Source organism: Gracilinanus agilis, chromosome 5 (assembly GCF_016433145.1).
Source record: "Gracilinanus agilis isolate LMUSP501 chromosome 5, AgileGrace, whole genome shotgun sequence".
Taxonomy (NCBI): Eukaryota; Metazoa; Chordata; class Mammalia; order Didelphimorphia; family Didelphidae; genus Gracilinanus; species Gracilinanus agilis.
This window is the reverse complement of record NC_058134.1, coordinates 140,423,830-140,447,419: the sequence shown is the minus strand read 5'-3', so window position 1 is coordinate 140,447,419 and position 23,590 is coordinate 140,423,830. Positions and strand designations below refer to the sequence as shown.

Genomic DNA, 23,590 nt, shown 5'->3' with positions numbered 1-23,590 from the left:
CCTTCCTTCCTTCCTTCCTTCCTTCCTTCCTTCCTTCCTTCCTTCCTTCCTCTCTCTTTCCTTCTTTCCTTTATCAGTTCTCCATTTCAAAGCCAAATTCCTAGAAAACATCCTACTCACTGCTCAACTAGTAATCTGGATTCACTCTAATTTTCCTCTGAAATTAATTTCTCTAAAGTCATCAGTGCATTTTTGTTTAATATGTTTTCATAGTGGCTTTAAACCTGTTTTTCCCATTTTTTCCCCCTTCACTATATCATTTGACATTATTGACCCGTTCTGTTCTGTCTCAGTTTTCTTTTCTTCCTACCCATCTGATGGATTTCTAAAGTTTTCTTGACCAGGTCATCATTTATGATCCCTGTGTATTGATGCATAGTAGATCTCTTTTGTTTGCTTCAAATATACACGTGGATTTCAATAGTAATCTCAAACTGAACATAAAAATGAACCAAATGAATTTTTATTTCAAATGAACCCTCCCCTTTTCATTTTCTTTTATCTGCTAAGGATACTACAATCTTTTCAGCCTCCCAGGTTTGAAACTTCTTCTCCTCTTCATTCTTCCTCCTCCATAATCCCCTCTAGACACATTTGATTACTTGCCAAGTCTTGTTGAGTCTACTTCTGTAGCATTTTACATCTGTTCCCTTCTATCCAAAGCATAACGAACCTGATCCAGTCCCTCATCACCTCTCATCAAGATTGTTTCAATACTTTTATAGCTGACCTCCCCAATCCAATTTTCCTGCTTTTTAGGCCATTTTTCACACGGCTGCCAGATTGATATTACTAAATCATGGGCATGACCAAGTTACTGCAATCTTCACAAAGCTTCAGAGGTTCCCAATCCCCTCTAGAATAAAATACAAACTCCTTAGACTACCAATTGGACTTCACAGTTTGGCAACAACTGTTCTTTCTAGACAGACTGTATAGTATTCTCCTCAAATTCTCTATGTTTTAGTCTGAATTGAACACTTTCTCTTCCCCATATATGACATTTCACCTCTCGTCTTTATATCTTTGCACAAACTGAACCCTATGACTAGAGGGTGCTCTACTTTTGTTCTTTTCTTTTGTGGAACTCCTGGTTCCTTTTAAGGCTCAGTTCACATACCACTCATTTATGCCCTTCATGACTTTCCCAGTTGTCAGTGCTGTTCACTGAGTTAATTTATATTTATTTTGTCTGTATATATGTGTGTATGTCACCATTCAATCTAATATAAATATAAAATAATATAATATAATATAATGTAATGTAATGTAATGTAATGTAATGTAATGTAATATGATGTAAAACTGCAGAAAACTACAGATGATAGGATAAAACATGGAAAGTAGATTTTATTCTACTTTCATTTTGTTTTGAATTTCAATGAATGTTACGTAATTTGAAGTAAACAATAAAAAGTCTAAGTCTATGAAATCTTTCCGCAGTGATTAGTGCTCCTAATTTGATCTCAAGTTCTAATAATTTTTACCTAAGTTCTTACCTTAAAGGAAGTATAGTTGTTCTGATGTTTAACCAGTTCGTTTTTATTGAAATCCACAGAGTTCACTTAATTGTCACAGGTATCCAGTACCTAATTAAAACAACAACAATTATCTCTTAATACATGGCAGCAATTTATGTTTCATCAAGACTAAAAAGTTGCTGATGGGATTTTTAAACTTTGTGAACATTTTATCAAAATTTTAGGTAATTTGTACAAATTAGTAAAGTATCAAATACAATATCTCTAATTCATGTTTCTAAATGTCATTCTGAAAAGCTATATATAAACCAAATTTATTTTATATTGGATTATAAGTAATAACGACCAGGCAAAATATTTTAATTCCTTTATAATAATATACATAATGTTTAGTAGGTCATATCTGACTCTCTGTAACTCTGCATGGGGTTTTCTTGGTAATAATATATATGATGATAATATAGTAAATATTTTTATAATTTGTATAATATTCCATTAATTTATCTATATTCCAAATGTGTAATTTTAGAATATAGAATTTCTTAAAGTGGAACACACAGGCATTTTATTGAAATAACTTACCAATGAACATTAAGTAAAAGGGTTAAAAGTTTGAAATATTCATATATCTACCTTAAAACCATATAAAAAAGTTCCTTCTTAAGAGATAATTTCCAGACTTTACTTTTGTGTTAAAATTATGATTAGAATAAACTACCTTGGTTTAGTAAGGTGCAGTAGAGGGAAAAGAAGAATCTGGGAGGGAAAACATTAACTTCACTTTCTCCAAAGTCCTGTCCATTAGGACTTCAATAATCTTAGTATATATAACACAGGCCACATAAGTCAGAAATTGAAGAAGCACAGGAAAGACCTAAAAGTCGAAATTCTTGGGAAAAAAAATCTTATTCTGGAAGTTAAAATAGAAGATAGTATATGTTCAGTGAAAGTAGATGTAGGAGTCAATTAGAAGAATAGAATACAATACTTACAAAACAGAGCCCAGGGAGGTTAGCCATCTCCTTAACTTCTAGAGGAGAAAAAAACACACAAACAAATGGTAGTTGTCCTTTAGAAGTTTGAAAAATCCAGGGATCAGGGAAGAATGTGAAGATAATTGAAAGAAAAGAGCAAAATGGATTAATATACTAGTTTTCCAAAGACATATTAAACCTGCCTAAATTTCTACTCTGACTTCTCCAGGGAAATCAAACTGGAGGTACTGGACCTCTTGGGGAATAATATCCCTATAACGTAACATAATTTAAAGTTGACACTGAAAGTTGAAGTTTATTTTTTTTTTCTAATAATTATGCTCAGAGAAGGACACAGAAATTGCATTTTGGAGTGACAGAAAGAGAGTTATTTTAGAAAGAAATTTCCAACAACTATGGAGTATTTATACTGTGGAATGACAGAAGGTGCTAAAGTGAAACCGAAAATGATCTGTACTCCAAGCTGCATAAATGATTTAAATGAGAATGGGTATTTTATTAAGCACCTACTGTATATTTGGTACTGTACGTCATCCCTTTTGTGCCCACACCACTACCTTCTCCTCCAAGTTCCCTCTTTTTTGGTATGATAGTAGATTTTTGGTTTGAAAGTCAATTTTACCAAGAATTAATTATGTATTTAGGAAAGGATATTATCTACCAGGTTCTGAGTCTTGTTGTAGAGTAAGTAGAGAGGGACTTCTAAAGAGTAATAATTGACTGCCATGAGTTTTGCTTGCTTCCTAACATGACTTGGAATAATTCTGTTAATCTGGTGCCTTTTGCTTTTTGTTGCATGTCTGACTCTTTGTGACCTCATTGGGGTTTTCTTGGCAAAGATACTAGAGTGTTTTGCCATTGCCTTCTCCATCCCAGGTTACAGATGAGGAACTTGAGGCAAACAGGTTTAAGTCACATAGCTACTAAGTGCCTGAGCTGGATTTGAACTTGTGAAGACAGTCAGGACCAGCACTCTGTCCACTATGCTACTTAGCTTTTGCTATCTCCATTAATCTGGAAAGTGGCAGGAGCTGTGCTTATCATGTCTCATTTTATATCACACATTCTGAAATATTTAAAAAAAAATCCTTCTGCCTTAGAACCAATACTGTGTATTGTGTATTGGTTCTAAGGCAGAAGAGCAGAAAGGGTTAGGCAATGGGGGTTAAGTGACTTGCCCAGGGTCACATAGCTAGGAAATGTTCAAGGTCAAATTTGAACCCAGGACCTCTTGTCTCAAATCCTGGCTCTCAATCCACTGAGCCACCCAGCTGCCCCCATCTTTGGTACTCACAATACCTTTCCTTTTCATTAAATTTTTTTTCCTGCGGTTCTTTAGTGTGTGACCTTTCCCATTATTACTCTGTATTCTGCAGGGACTTTTTATGATTTTGTACCATAATCTATTGCAATTTTTAGAAATAATGTTAATTTTTAAGCATTCAGAAGTCTATTTCATGTGTAGTATATGTTCTTTGTTCTCAGCTAGGTTATAAACTGGAGGTAAGGAGTCCTGCACTCTCTTTCCATTCTAGCATTGTACTCAGAGCTTTTTGCATGGCGTTTTCACTGTAGGTAGCAGGGCCCAAAGACTAAAAACACACCCCTGCCACAGCCCTAGACCGTAGTTAAATAGATTAATGAAAGTCACAGAAGCATAGAATACTACAGATGGAAATGACCTTGAGGCAGAGATTTTTAATGTTTTCTGTTTCATGAAGCCCTTGGCAGACTGGTAAAAGCCTAGGGACCTCTTCTCAAGCTAATGTTTTGAAATGCATAAAATGAAATAGATAAGATTACAAAGGAAATAATTTATATTAAAATAGTTACCAAACTATTCAAAAATAAGTTTATATACCACAGATTAAGGACACTTGCTAGTTATAATTCATTAGATTGCACACTCCTAGAGGGCAAGGATTGTCTTTTGTCACTTTTTATAAATCCAAAGCTTAGCTCAGTATCTGGAATTTAGTAGTATTGATTGAGTTGGATTGATTCATTGATTGATTGAGTAGAACTTACCTAGTACGACTTCTTTCTGTAAATGAGGAAGTTGAGTTCTAGAGTGCTTGACTTTTCTGCTTAATGAGACTAGAACCCCATTCTCCTGACTTATCCTTTTCTACTTTCTTTACTGCCTTAAAGGAAGAATGATGTCAGATGGCTAAAGGAGCTTGTAAAGATATCTGTCTATTCAGAGCTTTCTCAGGATCACAGATTTAGAACTGGAAGGAAACTTAAATGCCATTGAATCAAGTTCTCCAGTTCTACACATGAAGAAACTGAGGCGCAGAGTAACTTGCCCAGGGTCACAAAACCAGTTAGCAAAGCAGGATTTGAATTCAGGTTTTCCGGATTCCATATCCAACTTTCTGTCTACTATGTGACTGCTTATTCTTCATTGGAAGAATTTTGTTGCCATGATTATTAGAAAGGTTATTGTTTCGCATGTTCCAAATTTAAATTCTTCCAAATATTAAGGTCCTTTTCTTTAGAGTCCTGGAATCGTCTTACTAGACAGACCAACATAGAACAAAACTGATTTGTTTGTGTTTGCATGGAGAGCACAAGAACCGATGTGATAAGTTAATGTGGGAAGTTGGAAAGATTGTTATTTCTGCCAATTCTTACATTGTTGCATTAATTCCCTAGCTTTAGAGCAACTCATATTCTTTATTTTGTTGTCAGTTTTTAGTTGCTATAAAAGGTTATGGTTTATTCTTGGGTTTTACTTGCTATTTTAAGTAATTTGCAGAGTGGTGTTTTGTTGCTATTGTTTGTTTAATTACATGGTAAATCCTGGCATATCTCTTTTTATCAACTTTAGAGCACTCTGAATATTTTTATAGATTTTTCCTGGGCTCTTGATTTTTATTTTTTTCTGGAGTAACAAAACAACTAAATTGAAGTAGAGCTATTTATACATTTAAAAATTCATCATACTCTTCTGTGTGACTGGATCTACATTTCAGTGTCATTTAAAAATTAAAACAAAATAGCTACAACAACCAAAAAACCCAACAACAAGCAAATGCAGTTTGGAGTATTGAACTTAATAGGTATTCTGAATGGATGGAAGGTGAAGAGTATGGGAAGAATAATTAGGAAAGCATCGATTTGCCAATTAATTCCATAAATAACAGAATTTACTTCCTACTTACTGCGCTGAAAATGTGCTTTGGTATCCCGGCTACTTTTTACATTTTTGACTTACTCTGTTCCCCTTCATCTTCCCTCGAATTGTTATTAGACTGCTGTGCTTCCTTGGTGATTGTCCAATCTTTTCTGTCAGTGTTCAGGAGTTCCTGGCTGTCCTTCTCAAGGCTTAGCTTCTCTTGTCTGTGTGAAGCCTGTAACACCTGCAGTGACTGCTGTTCCTGCCTCACTGTGGGCCTTGGGGAACACCCCCTCCCACTGGGGACCTTGGCCACCACTTAGATTTTGACTTTGCCCTTTCTGGTTCTTACTGTGAAGCAACTAAGTGCCTAGAGATTTGTTGTTGAGTGCTCTGAAGCTTGTGAATATTGTCAACTTTAATGCTTACCAAGGTCAGCATCTTATGTGTGCTCCCATTTACTGCTACAATGCTGTCAAGACTTCCTATCACAGAAGAGGTGACTCAGCCAGCCCTTTGGGTTTGTTTATTATAGGCAGATGTCAATGACTAAAAGATGTGAGCAGCCCTAGCGTATATCCCTAGTTCATCTTTTCCATGCTTACTCTCATAGACGGGGTATGAGTTATAAGAAATGTTCTTTAGTAATGACCATTCAGAATTTTTTTCTTTATATAAAAATTAGTTTTTATTTCATTAACTTGCTCAATTATATGTAAAAATTTTATAATAGTAATTTAAAAATTTTTGAATCCCAAATTCTCTTCCTCCCACTTGCCCCTTCTTCATTCTTGAAGTAACAAGCAATTTAATATTGATTATACATATGAAGTCATACCAAACATTTCTATATTAACTGTGTTGCCAAAGAAAACACAAACAAAACAAAAGGATAAAAAATAGAGTATAAAAATCATGCTTCTATCTGCATTCATCAATTCTCTTGCTGGAGGTGGAAGAGTCCTTTGGAACTGTCTTGGATCATTGTCTTGATCAGAGTTATGGAGTCTTTCATTGCTGATCATCCTAAACTACTGATATTTCTGTGTATAATGTGTTCTTTTGGTTTTGCTCACTTCTTTTTATATGGGTTCATATAATTCTTCCCAGGCTTCTCTTAAACCATTCTGCTCATTATTTTTTATAGGACAATAGTATTCCATCAAAATCATATACCACAGTTTCTTTATCCATTCTCCAACTGATGGGTATCCCCTGACTTCTAATTCTTTGCCACAAAAAAATGAGCTCTATGTAAATATTTTTGTACAAATAGTTCCTTTTCCCTCCTCTTTGATCTCTTTCAGATACAGATACAGATTGATCAAAGGGTATGTACAATTTTAAAGGTCTTTTGGCATAGTTCCAAATTATTCTCTGTTATGGATGGGCAAGTTTACAACTTTACCAACAATGTATTAGTGGTCCAGTTTTTCCACATCCCCCTCTAGCATTTGCCATTTTCCTTTTCTGTCAAGTTAGCCAATCTAATAGGTGTTAGGTGGTATTTCAGAGTTGTTTTACTTTGCTTTTCTCTAAACAGTAGCGGTTTAAAGCATTTGTTCATGTGGCTATTAATAACTTTCATTTTTTTTTTCAGAAAACTGTTCATATTTTTTGACCATTTATCAATTGGAGAATGACTCTTACTTTTATGATTTCCCATGACTTCCTATATGTTTAAGAAATGAAGCCTTCATCAGAAAAACTTGCTATAAATCTTTTCCCAGTTTTCAGTTTTCCTTATAATTTCGGTTGCATTAGTTTTGTTTGTGCAAAATCTTTTTAATTTCATGTAACCTAAATTATACTCTTTACATCCTCTGATCCTCTCTACCTCTTGTTTGATCATAAATTCTTCCTTTATATATAAAAACTCTCAGGTTGATTTTTCCATGCTTGTCTAACTTACTTATGATATCATCCTTTATATCTTAATAATTTATCCATTTGGATTTATCTTTAGTATATGTGTGAGATCTTGGTCTGCACCTAATTTTTGCCAGACTGCTTTCCAGTTTCTCTAGCAATTTTTGCCAAATGTTGAATTCTAAGCTCAAAAGCTTGGTTCTTTGGTTTTATCACATGCTAGATTTCTATGATCATTTACTAATTTATTCCACTGATTGGCCATTCTATTTTTTAGCCAGTACCAGGTTTTTTTTTATGCTTACTACTTTATAATATTGTTTGAAATCTCGAACTACAAGGCCTTCTTCCTTCATATTTTTTCATCAATCCCCTTGATATTTTTGATGTTTTATTCTTCCAGATGAATTTTGTTATTTTTTTCTAGCTCTATAAAATAATTCTTTCATAATTAGGTATGGCATTGAACAAGTAAAATTGCTTAGCTAGGCTTGTCATTTTTATTATATCGGCTTGCCCTACCCATGAGCAATTAAATATTTCTGGAGTTGTTTAGATCTCTCCTTATTTGTGTAAAAAATGTCCATATAATTCCTTGGTTTATCTTGGCAGATAGACTCACAGGTATTTTCTATTGTCTGTTTTTAAATATAATTTATTTTTCTATCTCTTGCAGCTGGGTTTTGTTGGTAGCATGTAGAGATGCTGATATTTTATTTGGGTTTATTTTACATTTGGCAATTTTGCCAATGTTGTTATTTGTTTCAAATAGTTTTTTAGTTGATTCTCTAATTTTATCATCATATCACTTGTAAAGAGAGAGTTTTTTCCCTTGTTGCTGTTTGTTATCTCTTCAATTTACTTTTTCTTATCTCTATAGCTATTTCTAGTGCTATGTTGAATAATAGTGGTAATAATGGACATCCTTGCTTCATTATTGATCTTATTGGGAAGGCTTCAAGTTTGTCTTCATGGCAGATAGTGCATACTCTTGGTTTTAGGTAGATATTTGTTTTTCTCTGGCTTATTTATTTATTTGTTTGTTCGTTTGTTTTAAAAACCCTTACCTTCCAACTTGGAGTAAATACTATGTATTGGCTCTAAGGCAGAAGAATAGTAAGGGCTAAGAAATGGGTTAAATGACTTGCCCAGGGCTACATAGCTAGGAAGTGTCAGAGGCCAGATTTGAATCTAGGACCTCCCATCTCTAGGGCTGACTCTCAATCCACTGAGCCACCCAGCTGCCCCCTTTCCTCTGGTTTAGATATCAAAACCAAATTTGTATCATAAAAAAGAATTTGGTAGGACTCCTTTTTTAGCTATCTTTTTCAGATAGTTTACATAGTATTAGGATTAAGTATTCCTTACATGTTTGGTAGGATTCACTTATAAATCCATCTGTTCATAGGGATTTTTTCTTACATACCTTATTAATTAATTTCAATTTCTTTTCCTGAGATAGAGTTATTTAAGTATTCTCTTTTCTTTTTTGCTAATCTGGCAACCTCTTTATTATAACTGTGTGTTATATGTGTCTGTGTCTGTTTTAAGTGTTTTGCTTATAAAGAATTTATTGTTGGATGTTGTTTTCTAATCCATCCTGCCCTCCACTTCCATTTTATCAATGAGTTTATCCCATTCACATTCAAATGTTGTTTGTATCTCTCCCCCCCCCCACTATTTTCCTCTCCAGTGTAAATGCTCTTTCTTGTATGCCTGTTTTATGTGAGATAATTTCCTTCTTTCTTCCTTTCCCTTCCCCCTTTTTATAAGACATTCTTCCTTCTCACTTATACTTTTTCCTATCATTCAAACATAATTAACTCATTCTTGCATCTTCTATGTAGAATCCTTCTAACTACCCTAATAATGGTAAAGCTTTTAGAACTTACGTGTCTCAACTTCCCATGTAGAAATGTAAACAGTTTAACTTTATTGAGTCTCTTTTGATTTCTCTTTTATGTTTACATTTTTATATATCTCTTAAGTCTTGTATTTCAAATATAGATTTTCCATTCAACTCTGATATTTTCATTTGGAATGCTTAAAAGTCTTCTATTTTATTAAATATCCATTTTCCCCTCTTAAATGGATAGTCAGTTTTGCAGTATAGATTATTCTTGGTTATAATCCTAGTACATTTTGCCTTTGAAAATATTGTATTTCAAGCCTACTGCTCTTTTAATGTAGTAGCTGCTAAATCATATGTGACTCCGTGATATTTGAATGGTTTCTTTCTGACTGCTTAAAGTATTTTCTCTTTGACTTTTGAACATTGGATTTTGACTACAATATTCCTGGTAGTTTTCATTTTGGAATCTCTTTCATGAGGTGATCAGTGGAATATTTTCAATTTTTATTTTGCCCTCTGGTTCAAGGATATTAGGATGATTTCCTTGACAGTTTCTTGATGTAGGCTCTTTTTTTTAAGTGTGACTTTCAATTAATCTAATAATCCTTAAATTATCTCTCTCTGATCTATTTTCCAGGTCCATTACTTTTGCAATGGTATATTTCACATTTTCTTCTATTTTGTTATTCTTTTGATTTTGTTTTGCTTATAGCTATTTTCATTTCATTATCTTCTTTTGAGTTGGTGTTTTGATCTTCCTTGTCATCATAGCAGCTTTTATGGTCAGGGTCTTTTTTTGCTGTTGCTCATTTTTCAACCCTCTTTTTTGATTTTGAACTTAATGTAAAAGTTGAGCTCTGTTCCCAGCTTGTGGTATGTGTGGGAGGGAGATGTACTGTCTGACACTTCAGACATTTTTGCATTGTTGTTTTCAGAGCTAACTCTGAGCATTTTAAAGTTTTAGGTGCTTCCAAGGTTCTATAATTTGCCAAGAGGTGTGATCACTGCTTCTTTTCTTTACTCAGGCAAGGGCCCCTGATCCCTTGGGATTACAATCAAAGCTACTCCTGTTCTTTTGGGACCAGAAGAAATACAGTTCCTTAAGCTCCTTGATTCCTTGGGGCTGCAAGTGATATTGTTCCTCAGTGCTTCCACTCCCTCTTAACCAAAAATATTCCTCCCTGTCCTTGAGCTATGCCTCAGAAGTGGGTGTAGGCAATGACTCTACTAAACAGTATCTGGTCCTTTGTGCACTGCTGGAATAGGGAGCCCCTCTAATCTCTTTCTGACCAGTCTTCAGGTTTCTTTATTGCCTCTGACTTGAGAACTCCTAATGCTGCTTATGCTAAAACCTAGTCACAACATTTGTGTTTCATTCATGTAGACTTCAGGCTATCCTCCTCCCCTGTGTCACAGATCTCTCTTTCTAACCTCTTATGTTGTCTTGGGTTGGAACAATGTCTCACTTTGATCTTTCCTTTGCTCTGTCACTCCAGAATCTGAAATATTATTTTAAAATTGTTGAGAGGGGAAAGATAGGAGAAATCAGCTAAGTGCTTTCTCTATTTTACTATCTTGGCTCTAACGTCAACAATCAGCAAAATTGAAAAGTAAGAAAGTATGGGGAAAGGTGAAATTAATGTGTGAATCTTAAAGTATAGGCATGATTGGGAGAGCTAGGTTGCTCAGGGTATTAAAGCCAGACATAAAGATTAGAAATTTCAAGTTCAGATCTGACCTCAGACATTTCTAAGCTGTGTGACCCTGGGCAAGTCACTCAACCCTCATTGCCTAGCCCTTATTACTTTTCTGCCTTAGAACCAAAACAAAATATTGATTCTAAGATAGAAGGTAAGGATTTTTTTAAAAAGAAAAAAAGTATACATAACTTTAAAGACTTATTTAAACGATCAGAAATATCAAACATGAAATTTTGTTAAAGCAAAGGAATTTAGTTTCAGATTTTTAATGTTAACCAGAAGGTGTGGTTTACCAGTGCAGAGATGTTATCACTAAGCATAGCAATCTATTGCAAATATACTAGCAGAATATTTTTAAAATCCCCAATGTATATTTTGGTTCATTTTCAGCTAAAATCTTTCCTGTTGAGCATACTTGATTTCAATAAGCCAGCCTAATATGGATAATATTGTATATTTTTATACTGAAGTGGGATTTTACTTTGATTCTGCACATTTTAGTTTCTCATGAAAATGAATACTCAATCTTTGAGATATAACAGTAGAACTAGAAGTTAAGTAGTTCCACCCTAGATAAATAAATAAATCTTTCAGGACAGATGGTTGACTTACTAAGAAATTCTAAGGATAAATATGCCATAGCTTAACATGGTAGCCAATTCTGCTATGGCTCAGTCAAAAAGTTTTTCCTTCTCTCAAAGCATAATCTCTACTATTTTTAATGTAAACTCATTTTTCTCCTTGTTGAGTCTTCTACAAGCTACATTTGTAGCTGATAGCTTTCTAGTCTCCTTTTAATGGTTTGAACAATGAAAAGACATTTAAAAATTTCTTTAGGTAGAAATTTTATGAAATTAATATGTATGTCATATTTCTCAAAGTTGTAAATTTAGAGTAAGATAATTCAATATAAATGTATCCTTAGAATCCATGCAATCTTTCTACTTTTCTCCTCTTAGTATATTTATTTTTAAAAATCCAGTGAATATTCTATGCTGTTCCATTAGGAAAACAAAATTTTCTAAATCAGTGCATTTTTTTCTGGAAGCTTCCCAGCTCTAGAATTCTCTTCCTCATCATTGTCACTTCTTGATTCTTCTGGCATCTTTCAATCTCACTTCTGCAAGAAGCACCTCACATTTCTCATTTTTAAAAAAAATATAAATTCCTTTTCTTCAGATACATGTCAATTATATTTGTGTAATATCGATTTTCTGATATTTTGCAATTCATGTTGTTTCTCTCCTTCCCACCCCTCCCCTGTCCCCAAGAAGGCAGAGTATATGATATGGATAGTACATGTTATCATATAATACACATTTTCATGTTTATCATATTGTGAAAGAAGAATATACAAGACAAAGTTTCATGGAGGAAAGAAAGAATGATTTTTTATTTTGTAAGACTTTGTCTTGTCCTTCTATGGCAGTGGTTATCCTTATTTTTTCTTGAGTCTCTCATTTCTCCTTAATACCTTCCCTTTGAGGCTCTTTTCAATTTATCCTGTATATATCTTGTTTGTACTTAGTTGTTTTCATGACATCTCTCCTTGATGGTAGAGACTGGTTTTGCATTTCTTTATTGCCTCAGCATTTATCCCAGGGCCTGGCATATAATTGGTGTTCAATAAATACTGGTTGACTTGAAAAAAATTTTACATGAACAGTAGCAAGTACTAAATATCAATTCCCTTTAAAATAGAGCCACTGCTCACTTTTAATGATGATATCAAGTAAATTAAATGATATCCACAAATATTGCAAAAAATATGTTCTAGTTTATTTTTAGTGTTGCTCATTTTAGCCAGTGATAGATTTTGGCTTCATATGCAAGTCTTCCTTCTCTCTTATCCCACTGACCTGGACTAGATGACTTTTAAGGCTTCTATCTCTAAAATTTCTATTATTCTCATTGTAGAAATGGTAATAAGTGAAACAAATCACCAAAGACAAGGCAGTAAGGCAAAGAATAAAGCAAAGGACCTGAATAATCTACATGTTGGTGAGCAATCAAGAATTGAATATAATATAAAGTGTTTTATACTTTAATAGGAAGTTTCCTTCTAATTACTTTTTCAGAAGATGAGCAGAGAAATAGTTACCACCTGAGTTGCCTCAAAGGAGTGTTGTATTGCTTAATAAGATGTATCCAGACTATTCTTTAATTCCTGAGGGAGCTGATACCACTATAGAAACTGAACACTCGCCTTCCTTGCTTATAATTTTCCTTAATAAAGTCTTTCTGACACTTTTTAAAAACCTCCTTGACCTATCTCATTTTCTTCTCCATTGTAGGAAAATGTTGCTCGTTTTTGGCTGTATTCTAACTAAAATGATATGTGGCCATTTGGGACAAGTTTCTGTGTAATATGTGAATACCAGGCCAGTTTATTCAGGCTGTAGGTCAGTCTAGGGCACTGGGCCAGAAACACTTCAAGGTCTCTGGCTTGGAGACACTGAACCACTTGAAACTGGGCTACTGTGTGCTGTTTTAGTAAATATTTCCCCACCCCCACACACTTGTGGAGCACAATTCCCTAGAGCTGTCTGGGCTTCATTCCCCACAGCTGGATTCACAGAAGCTAGATAAATGACTTAGCAATGTCTGCTGCAGTCCAGGATGACTGTATCCTCTTCTAGTCGACTTGCTAATTTTGTCTGAAGAAATCACAAACTTTCCTATTCATTCTTGGTACCTAAGCCCCAGTGTCTATGTGTAGCTTTTAAGTAAAATAATATTTGGAAAGGATAATGATAGAACTTGAATGGGGCTCCCATTGTGCAGAGATGTGCTGCCAGGGCACAGTTGTTCAGAGAGCAACCTTAGTAGCCAAAGAATTTGAAATAGCCATCAGTGATGGATAAGTTTGACTACAAAGCTCGTTTGGTTTAATCCTAGTACAGCAGCTAAGACTTGTGAATATTGAGTGCCAGGAGATTGGATTGTTTATGTTTGTTTTGTCATTTCTGTTTATTATTGAAACCTTAAATGATAATAAATGTGTGGCTACTAGAATTAATCCATTACTATTATACATATAATTCCATATATATGTATACAACTGGTATTAATTATTATATGGGACAAAGTATTGTATGTGATACAATGCAATTATTAGCTGCGCATAATTTTCTTGTGTATAATAATTGTATGGGTTATGATGTACATCAAAATTTGGAGCTCAAACAATTGGAAAAAGATTTTTAGTTTTTCTTGATGAAAAGAAACTTTATTGAGGTTAGCATAGAGATAAGATTTGTGCGCTAATCTTTATTAACCCATGTATTTGTTCATAGCTATTCTCAGAATTCACTCCCAGTTTCACAGATATTCAGGACTTCCTGTGAAATAATTTTTTGCAAAAAGGAAACCAAAGAAAGATAAAAGATTTATACAGAGTGAATGTTTCTTAACTTTAATTCCTCACTTGTTTTTCAATCACAGATTTCCAAAGATGTCTTAATTGAGGAAGTTAGTTTTAGGAATTTGAGTACATTTAAAATAAGCTATTTTTTTAAGAAACCCAATTTTTGTTTTTTAAGCAGTTTCTCTAAAGCAAAGCCAAGCTCTCCTCTGTAGAAATTATAGGTGTTGCCACCAATCATTTGAGGTTCTCTTTAATAAGGTTGTATTTTTTACTTTTACTAGTTTTAGAAATAATTCAGTAGTCTTAACCTAAAGACCTTTTAGCTATCTAGAAGATTTCTGTTCTGTTCACTTGAAGATGTTACATTTTTTCTTGTCTGTTATGTGTCTAAAGATTTCCTTTTATACTTTATGCTGTTCATATATTCCTTTGGTTTTTCTTAATTAATAGTTTTTAGTTTTACTCCTGCTAAGATTTGCCCTTTTTAAAAAAAGTACAGTGAATTATGAAATGATTATATGAACTCAAAACCATCTTTTCTTGAAACCTGTCTGTTCATTACCAGCCAAACATTTTGAAGTAGATTGTGCATATCACTGCATAAAGCCATAGAATGTAAAATCTTCAACAACCAGAAAATAAAATGACATTTCTTGCTGACAAGGAATCACATGCTTATATATATTATAGGAGAAATATCTTCACTTTGAGGAACCAATAATTCAGAACATTTCCATTTCTGTATTTGTATTTTCTGTTTATGTTTTTTTCCACTAATTTCTTAAAATATTTCCCAGGGGAAAAAAGTTCACATTAGGATTACTCCTCATTTTTAAAAATGTACTACAAAAATATGATTCTACTCATTCTAATAGTATGACTGGTATTGTTTTGTTTATCTTATAGCAAAGAACAAGCTATAAACAGCTACTTCCTCTGATTTCTTTTTGCTTTTCTCTTTGCCTTAAGTTACAAATCAATTATGCCAAAACACAGTTCCAAATCACAGAAAATAGACAGAAGGGAGGCTATCTAGTAGGGAAAAGACAGAAGAAAAAAACCCCAATCTAGATGATTAAATCACTTGAGTTAAAACTTAGTGTATGCTGAATACTACTAAAACTTTTACGTTTGTAACATACAGAAAATCAAACTATTTCCAGAAAAATTTGGTCTCTTTTAAAAATCCTTTATCACTTAGATCTTTAAAAATCTGTTCCTTCTGGTTTGTGACTTCTTTCCGGTTATCTATTCATAGAACTCTGTTTCCAGAAAAGGGGCCCACATGGCTATTTTTTCCCCTAGTAGCAGAATGATTGTTCAAAGAAAGTTTTTGAATACTTTACCAAGAACTTAATCTTTTGAAATCCTCCGTTGGACCTAAAGTTCACAACTGGTTGGTTCAAAGTCTGGACCTGTTAGTGCCAAGGATGCTGTGGTTTTTCCATTATTGTCATTTGTCATTTCCATATTGGCATATCTTCTTGATTAAGAGTGTCTGATATATCAAATAGATTGATATCTAAATTTTATCAGGCTTTTACAAAAAGGAATGTCACTTCTTAGTATTAAATCATTTATCTAAGCTTTTACTTATTTGCTGAGAGTTAATAATTGCTCTCAATTTTCTTCCTAAAAAATTAAATTTCAGAATAATCTTTGGAATGTAAGGGGACCAGGTCTGAAGTTTTAGACAGTGAGAAAAGGCTAGAAAAGATAGATGGGCAACAAGTCAACCAGCAAGAATTTTTATATTTATATCCAGTCTCCTTCCCCGGACACCATTTATAATGCATCATCCAATTTCTAGAAACAGCTTTAACCTTAGTACTTCAAATGGAAAGAATGATGAAAATAGGCCCTAATCCTAGAATGAAAAAAATAAAGTCTTCATTTTCAAAACAACAAATAATTATTTCCACTACGCTGAAGCTAGACTCTTTTTCCTGCTTAAAATAAACACTTACTTGGTCTTTTTTTTTAAAGTATAATTAGAAAGTCTGTGAAAGTTGTAGTGGGACATTCTGACTTCTCAGTTCTAAGGATATCTTCTCCATTTTCCTGTAAGAACATTGGACTAGGAAGCAGGAGAACTAGGTTCTAATCATGGCCCTGCGAATAACAAATCTTATGACTTGCATTTTTCAAAGGTTTTGTTTCTACAGGTAAAAAATGAGGAAGCTGGATTAGATGATCATTGAAGTCCTTTATATCTTTGTGATAGAATTAACTAATAGGGAAACAAAAAGAATTTTCTGTCTATCTGGAAAGGTTTCAAATGAGACTCAGTGACAGCAAATGTGTATCTGTCTTCTAAAGACCAGCCTTCCTAAGTTCAGAGGAACTCATCGTCAGGTTGACCACAGTATGAATTTTTTTGATCACAGTAGCTTTCAAAACCATCTACTTAGAATCGGATGCAGCCTGCACTGGTAGAGGAAGTGTCCACACCAATAAAATCACAAGTTCTGAGTCTTTAAGTGTAGCATGAAATTTCATATGATAAATATAAAAGAGAAGTACCACGGACTATGAATTTATAGAGAGAAAGAGCATGCTATTTAGATTTGAGAAACTGAAGTTCTAGGACATAATCTTGCATTATCTGTGTATCCAGTGGCAAATAATTCCATCTGTATGTGCCCCAATTTCCCAATCTGAAAAATTATTAGACTCTAAAATTCTTTCCAGGCTTTAGTATAGCTTTTAATCAACTACTGATGACAAGGATGAACGAAGGCTTCATGGAAAAAGTGCATGCTGTTCTTGGTCTTCGAGGACTGAGTACTTGAATTAAGAAAGTGAGCCTTGTAAATTATAAGTTGGGTATGAATGGAAAAGATTTTAAAGAGAAAGGACTGGCATGACATGTCTTCTTGATGGAGTAATGTAGCAAGGCAAGAAAGAAAGTCATCAGACATGGTTTCAACCATGAGTTCCTGGGTCAGCGATAACATTCACAAAAATAAAGAAGCTAGGAGAAATAGCTGAGATGGAAAGAAAAATGATGAAGTTTCTTTCAAAAGGATTGACATTGAAGTGCCAGAGAGAATACATAGGTGAAAGCATTCAGTAGGCAGTTTGTAATACAGAACAACTCAGGAGTGGGTTCGAATTTTAGATTGATTAGGGGATCAGGAGCATAGAGTGAAAATAATTGAGATCACCAAGGGCTCATCATCTTACCCTGCATTTTATAATCATGGATCTTACCTTCTTTTCTCCAGACTCTCCTATATTTAATCCATGTAGTTGTTTTTGTCCTTTATATCCCCAGTGCCTTTGCATCCCCCCAGGTCTTTGTATATTGTGCACTTAATAGATTTTAAAAATATATTAAACTTTATAGTTTAATGAACACCAGAAAAATAATATTTCTATATGAAAGGTAGAATCCACAAAAAAAACTGTAAGTGAAACTTTAAATATCTATTATTTATAGCTTGCTTGTTTTTTTGTTTGGAGGCAGAAGAGTGGAAAGGGCTAGGAAGTTTGGTTAGGGCTAGGCAATTGGGATTAGGTCTTTGCTGTATATGAATATCTATAAATATCCAAAGGAGTCCTTGCAAACATTCTTGTCCCTATAAGTACTTTTCTTCTTTCTTTCATCTCTCTGGGTTGTAGATGTAGTGTTACTACTGAGTATACCCAGTTTACTGACTTTTTGGGGGGTGTGGTTCCAAATGGCTTTACAGAATAACTGTACCAATTCTACTAGCTGGACCAGCCCCACTAGAAAGAGCATTTAGTGTGGCTATTTTCCTGTAACTCCTCCAACAATTTTTACTTTCCCTTTTTGGCTTCTTTGCCAGTGTAATGGATAGGAGGTATAATCTCAGGGAAGGAGGTATAAACTCAGGGTCCTTTAATTAGTATTTCTTTAATATTGATTTGGAGCAGTTTTAAAAATTACTAATAATAGCTTTTCTTCCTCTGAAAATTGTTCATATACTTTACCACTCATCTTTTGGGAAATGACTCTTATTCTTTTAGATTTTAATCAGGTCTTTATATATTTTGGAAATGACATCTTTTCAGAAAAAAATTGCCATAAAGTTCTTCCCCCCCCCCAACTAGCTGCTTTTCTTCTATTTTTAGCTGCTTTGGTTTTGTTGAGAAAAAAACAACTTTTATATAATCAACCAAAATTGTCCAGTTTATCTTCTTTGATCCTCCCAATCTCTTTCTTGATTACGTGCTCAGTATATAAAAATCTGAAAGGTAATTTCTTCGTTGCTAAATTGTTTCTTATGTGAACTTTTACATCTAGCTCATATATCCATTTGATCCATTGTGTTCACATACTTCTGGAAGCTATATAACTAAGATATTCTGGGGATCAACTACTTTCTTAAACAGTACCAAATCATTTTGATATTATTGCTTTGTAGTATATAGTTTGTGGTCTAGAGCTCCTAATCCACCTTCCTTCTCACCATTTTTCCTCTTAGTTTCTTAAAAATTCTTGACCTTTTTTCTTTCAGATGAATTTTTTCCCCTAGCACTATTAATGATTCTTTGCTAGTTTGATTAGAACAGCACAGAAAAAGTAAATTAATATAGATAATATTGCTGTCTTTGTTATATTGGCTTAGCCTACTCTAGTTCTGTTGATTTCTATGAAGAGTGTTTTGTAGTTCATATAGTGTCTGAGTGTTTCTTGACAGGAAGATTCTCACTTTTTTTTACACATTCTGTAATTATTTTATTGGAATTTCTCTTTTTGACTTCTGAGCCTTATTGGTAATTTATAGAAATTCAGATGATTATGGTAGAATAATTTCACGTCTTGATATTTTTCTGAAGATTTAAATTGTTTCAGTTAATTTTTAGTTGACTCTCTAGAGTTTTCTAAATAAATCATCATATCATTTACTAAAAGCAAGTGTTTTGTTTCTTTGCCCATTCTTATTCTCTCATTTCCCTTTTTTTCTTGTTTTAGCCTATAACTAACATATCTTTGCTATATCAAATAGTAGTGGTGATACTGGCATCTTCATTTTACTCTAATTTTATTGAAATGGCTATAATTATCTCTGTTATATATCATGCTGTTCCAGAGTTTTAGATAGATGCTTCTAACACATTAAGTTATAATATGTAATAAAGGTTCATTTGTTCCTATGCATTCTAATATTTTTAACAGAAACAGATGTTGGATTTTGAGATTTTCAACATCTTTAAACATATAACTGAATTCCATTATCATCTCTTTTAAATACTATTATCCTTACATCTGCCCTTATTTCCCTTTCATAACACTACAATATCAGATATAAACTTATATCTGTAGTCCCCTTCCTACTTATCCTTCATGGTCTTATTTAAGTTTCATATTTTTTTACAGGAACTATCATGCTCAAATCAATCTCTTTCTCTGAATTATATGTAAACTTACTTGAATAATTAGAATCGTAGAGTTTTAAAGCTGAAATGAAATTTAAAATTTTATCTAGTTCAAAATTGTTGTATATGATGGTGATGGAATACTGTTGTGCTCCAAGAAATGATGAACAGGATGATTACAGAAAGAGCTGGAAAAGACCTACATCAACTGATGCAGAATGAAATGAGCACAACCAGGAAAACATTGTACGCAGTAAAAGCAATATTTTGGAATGATCAAATGTGATATATTTTGCCACTATCAGCAATACAATGATCCATTCTGAGGAACTTGTGACAAGGAATGTTATCCAACTACAGAGAAAGAACTGTTCGAGTCAGAATGCAGATTAAAACATACAATTTTCATTTGTTTATTTGAGTATATGTTTTTGGGTTTGGGTTTTATAAGATTATTTACTTAAAAAATAATCTGGAAACATGTTTCATGTGATAATACATATATAACCCAGACTGAATTGCTTACCAGCTCCAGAAGCGGGGAGGGAAACAATCTGGATCGTATAACTTGGAAAACTTATGTGGAAATTTATTATTACATGTAATAGGTAAGAACATTTTTAAAGTGCTTTAAAAAAAGTCATCTAGTTCAACCCTCTTAATTTACAGATGAAGAAACAATCTCAGAGCCAGGGAGTTTCTCAAGCTTGCTATTTAGAGTTATCCTCATAACTTATGCTTTCTTTTTTCCCTTTTGGGTCCAAGCTTATGATTTTGTTGGAACAATAGAACACGGAACAATCCAGCACAGAAATTCTTTCTACTAGTGCAAGACAGCAACTGTTGCCTATCAATGAAGACTTTTAACATATTGATTATATATTTTAGGGGACATGATTTGACCCCTAGTTTTTTCCATGCCACAGAAGAGCTCTCCCTTACTTTATGGTGCTAAGACATTCTTTGGATTTGAGATTCATGCTAGTTTTCCATATTGGAATTTTAGACACATTAATGCATATATTAATATAAGTTCTCTGAGAATAAGATCCTAACTATATGCCATCAGACCCCATATTTCAAAGGCTACTTTACCATCTAAATTATACTGTTTAAGTTGACTCCTTGTGGCAATGTTTAATGTTTTTAATTTTGATGGGAATAGGTATTTACTCATCACTCCATGACTAAGCTACACCAGACCTTTCTGGTATAGCCAGATTCTTATCTGAGTACATAATACATATAAAATTTCTTGCTTAATTAGAAGCCAGCCTGGACACTGCTGTGTTAGTGTGAGTGGCCACTAATATATTCCCTTTTTTTTTTTTTATTACCAATGCCTCTACATAAGGCATTGGCACTGCCTCTTAGTGCCTCTGGGATTCAGCTAGAATTCTTACAACCTTGTTGCAAAACTGAGTTAGTCTTAGAAACAGCCTGCCACAATTGGGCTTTTGCTTTAAAAAATGGCATATGGTTTTGCAATGAGTGTTACGTAATGACAATAATAAACACACCCACCAAACATTCAGCAGTGTCTCTAGGTATTCATGAGAGTTTTATGAAAGCTGATTTACATTTCTTTGAGGCCAGGTGACTTTTTTATAGACTGCCTGTATAAGTCTGGAAATGAAAATTGTCCCAAGTGGAATTGGAAGTGAACACTCTCTCAGGATTCGGTGATTGTAATGCACAGGTGGGCACAAAGGAAGTAGTGAAAAATATACTGGAAAGTATGACTTTTGGGTATCATCGAAAGGGATAGAATATATGCTCTATATTTGGTACATTGGTTGTTTGCTTAAAAAGCTGTTGCCTATCTATCATTCTTTATTTATTACAAAAATGCTACCTATTCATAACATGATAGGGCCTTTAAAATCATGAAAGTAAAATACCCACTTCATGCTATCAAAGGGCTTACTTTGAAATTAAGCCTATAGAGCACATAGTGGCATAAGAGAGAAAGGAAACAGAATCACATTTACAGCTGAAAATAGGCCTGCCATTTCTATTTTCATTCTGCTAATTTAAAAAAAGTGATTTGTAGTCACAGAATCCCAAGTTGGAAATAATCCCAAGGATCATTTAGTCAGATACCTGAATAGGAATATTCTCTTACCCTTCTGAAATATGTGGTCATCCAGTCTCTGTTTAAGGGCCTCCAGTGAAGAGACACTCATGCTACCCAGTATGAATGAATGAATAAATGAATGAGCAAAAAAGCACTTGGGATTTGCAGCTAAGTGCTGAGGGTATCCTCCTCACCTCCTCCACAAAAAAAAAAAAAAGGGAAAAGGAAAAATCTCTTAGCCACCATTCCTGTAGTCAGCTGGTTTTTCCCTATTAAAGTATAAACTCCTTGAAGGAAGGGGCTAATTTAAGTTCAGAGAACTTATTTAACAATTTTGTGCAGAGATCAAACTTTGAGAGTTAGTTTAGAGTGATCGTTTGACATGTCTTTTCTAGCACCTGTGGTGTTGATTTGATTACTGCTCCCAAATAAGTGGTGAAAAGCTTGAAAAATGGGAGTGGAGGTGGGTAAGGGATGTGAAGGAGTGTGAGAACAGTGAACTAATGCCTAAGAATTGCAGTATGGGGTTCGAGTCAGTCTGGAAATGGAAAAGATTCCCTGTTTGGAAATTTAGGTCCCTGGATGATAAAGAAAATATAGCTCATTTCACTTTTAGAGTCTTACATTTTTTTTATGTCTTTCCTTATATTCTCTATTGATTCCATTTTCTAATTATGACATTTCAGGAGCCCCCCCCCCGGTTTATGATAATTTTGGTTCTTTTTTAGTATTTGATAGAAAAAAAGACACCCTTGGATCACACGTGGTTTGCTACTCTTTTTGATCTGTTATCATTATTTCTCTATTGACACATTTTTTTCTTTTTCCTTTCTCTCTGTTCTATACTTGACAACTGATGAACATTATGAAGATTGCTGTGTTCACTGTATCCTGGCCTGCTTGTTCTGTGAGTTCCTGACCCTCTGCAATATCGTATTAGGACAAGCATCATGTGGCATCTGTACGTCGGAGGCCTGCTGCTGTTGCTGTGGTGATGAAGTAGGAGATGACTGTAACTGCCCTTGTGACATGGATTGTGGCATAATGGATGCCTGTTGTGAATCATCAGACTGTTTAGAAATCTGTATGGAATGCTGTGGAATTTGTTTCCCATCATAAATATTTATCCCTTATTTTATTTTGTTCAAAACTGGAGTTTCTGGTTTGTTTGTTTTTTGATTCTCCTAAGTGAGCAAAAAATGCATCACAAGATTCTCATGAAACAACCCAGCATTTGCACTGTTACTCCCTCTTTTGAAAGAACCTTTGAAAACTCCATATTCTAACCAAATGTGTATGGTTTTATTTGTGAAATCGTTACTACTTTTTTTTTTCTTTAATAGGTTGCTTTAGCTAATGGGAGACTTTTGAAAAAAAATTTCATTTTATCTCCTGCTTCTTAGCTAGATTTGAGATAACCATTCCTGGAAGCCTTCTTGCTCCGAATGCTTTTATTTCTAAATGAGTATTTTAAAAAGATGTATTTTTGTTATTAGTCTGTTAATGTTGAATATAAATTGTTCTTTGTAGTTTAGAGAGAACAGACTCAAAACTGTCTTAAAAACAAAATCGTGGGAACTTGAGTTTCAAAGATTTTCCACATTTGTTACTTGAAGAGTTTAACTTCATAACAAACTTTAGAGGTTAAAAGGTAAATTATTTGTACTAAATCAATTACAATGAAGATATCTTAAGTATAGATAGCCATTTAAAAACAGTAAGAAATCAAGTATTTAGGGGAAAAGCCCATCTAGGCTAAGATTTACTAAAATGTGTATTTTG

The 23,590-nt window shown here is 33.8% G+C and overlaps 1 protein-coding gene across 1 annotated transcript in view; it reads left to right on the top strand.

Annotated features, from left to right (window-relative positions):
- The window catches only part of MDFIC (MyoD family inhibitor domain containing), a 118,723-nt gene extending 95,652 nt beyond the window's left edge, over positions 1 to 23,071 (top strand). The window contains exon 5 of the mRNA XM_044679098.1: positions 22,680 to 23,071. Within this exon, the coding sequence (XP_044535033.1) occupies positions 22,680 to 22,927 (248 nt within the window). The 3' untranslated portion in view covers positions 22,928 to 23,071. The remainder of the gene's footprint in view (positions 1 to 22,679) is intronic.
- The last annotated feature ends 519 nt before the right edge of the window (positions 23,072 to 23,590 follow it).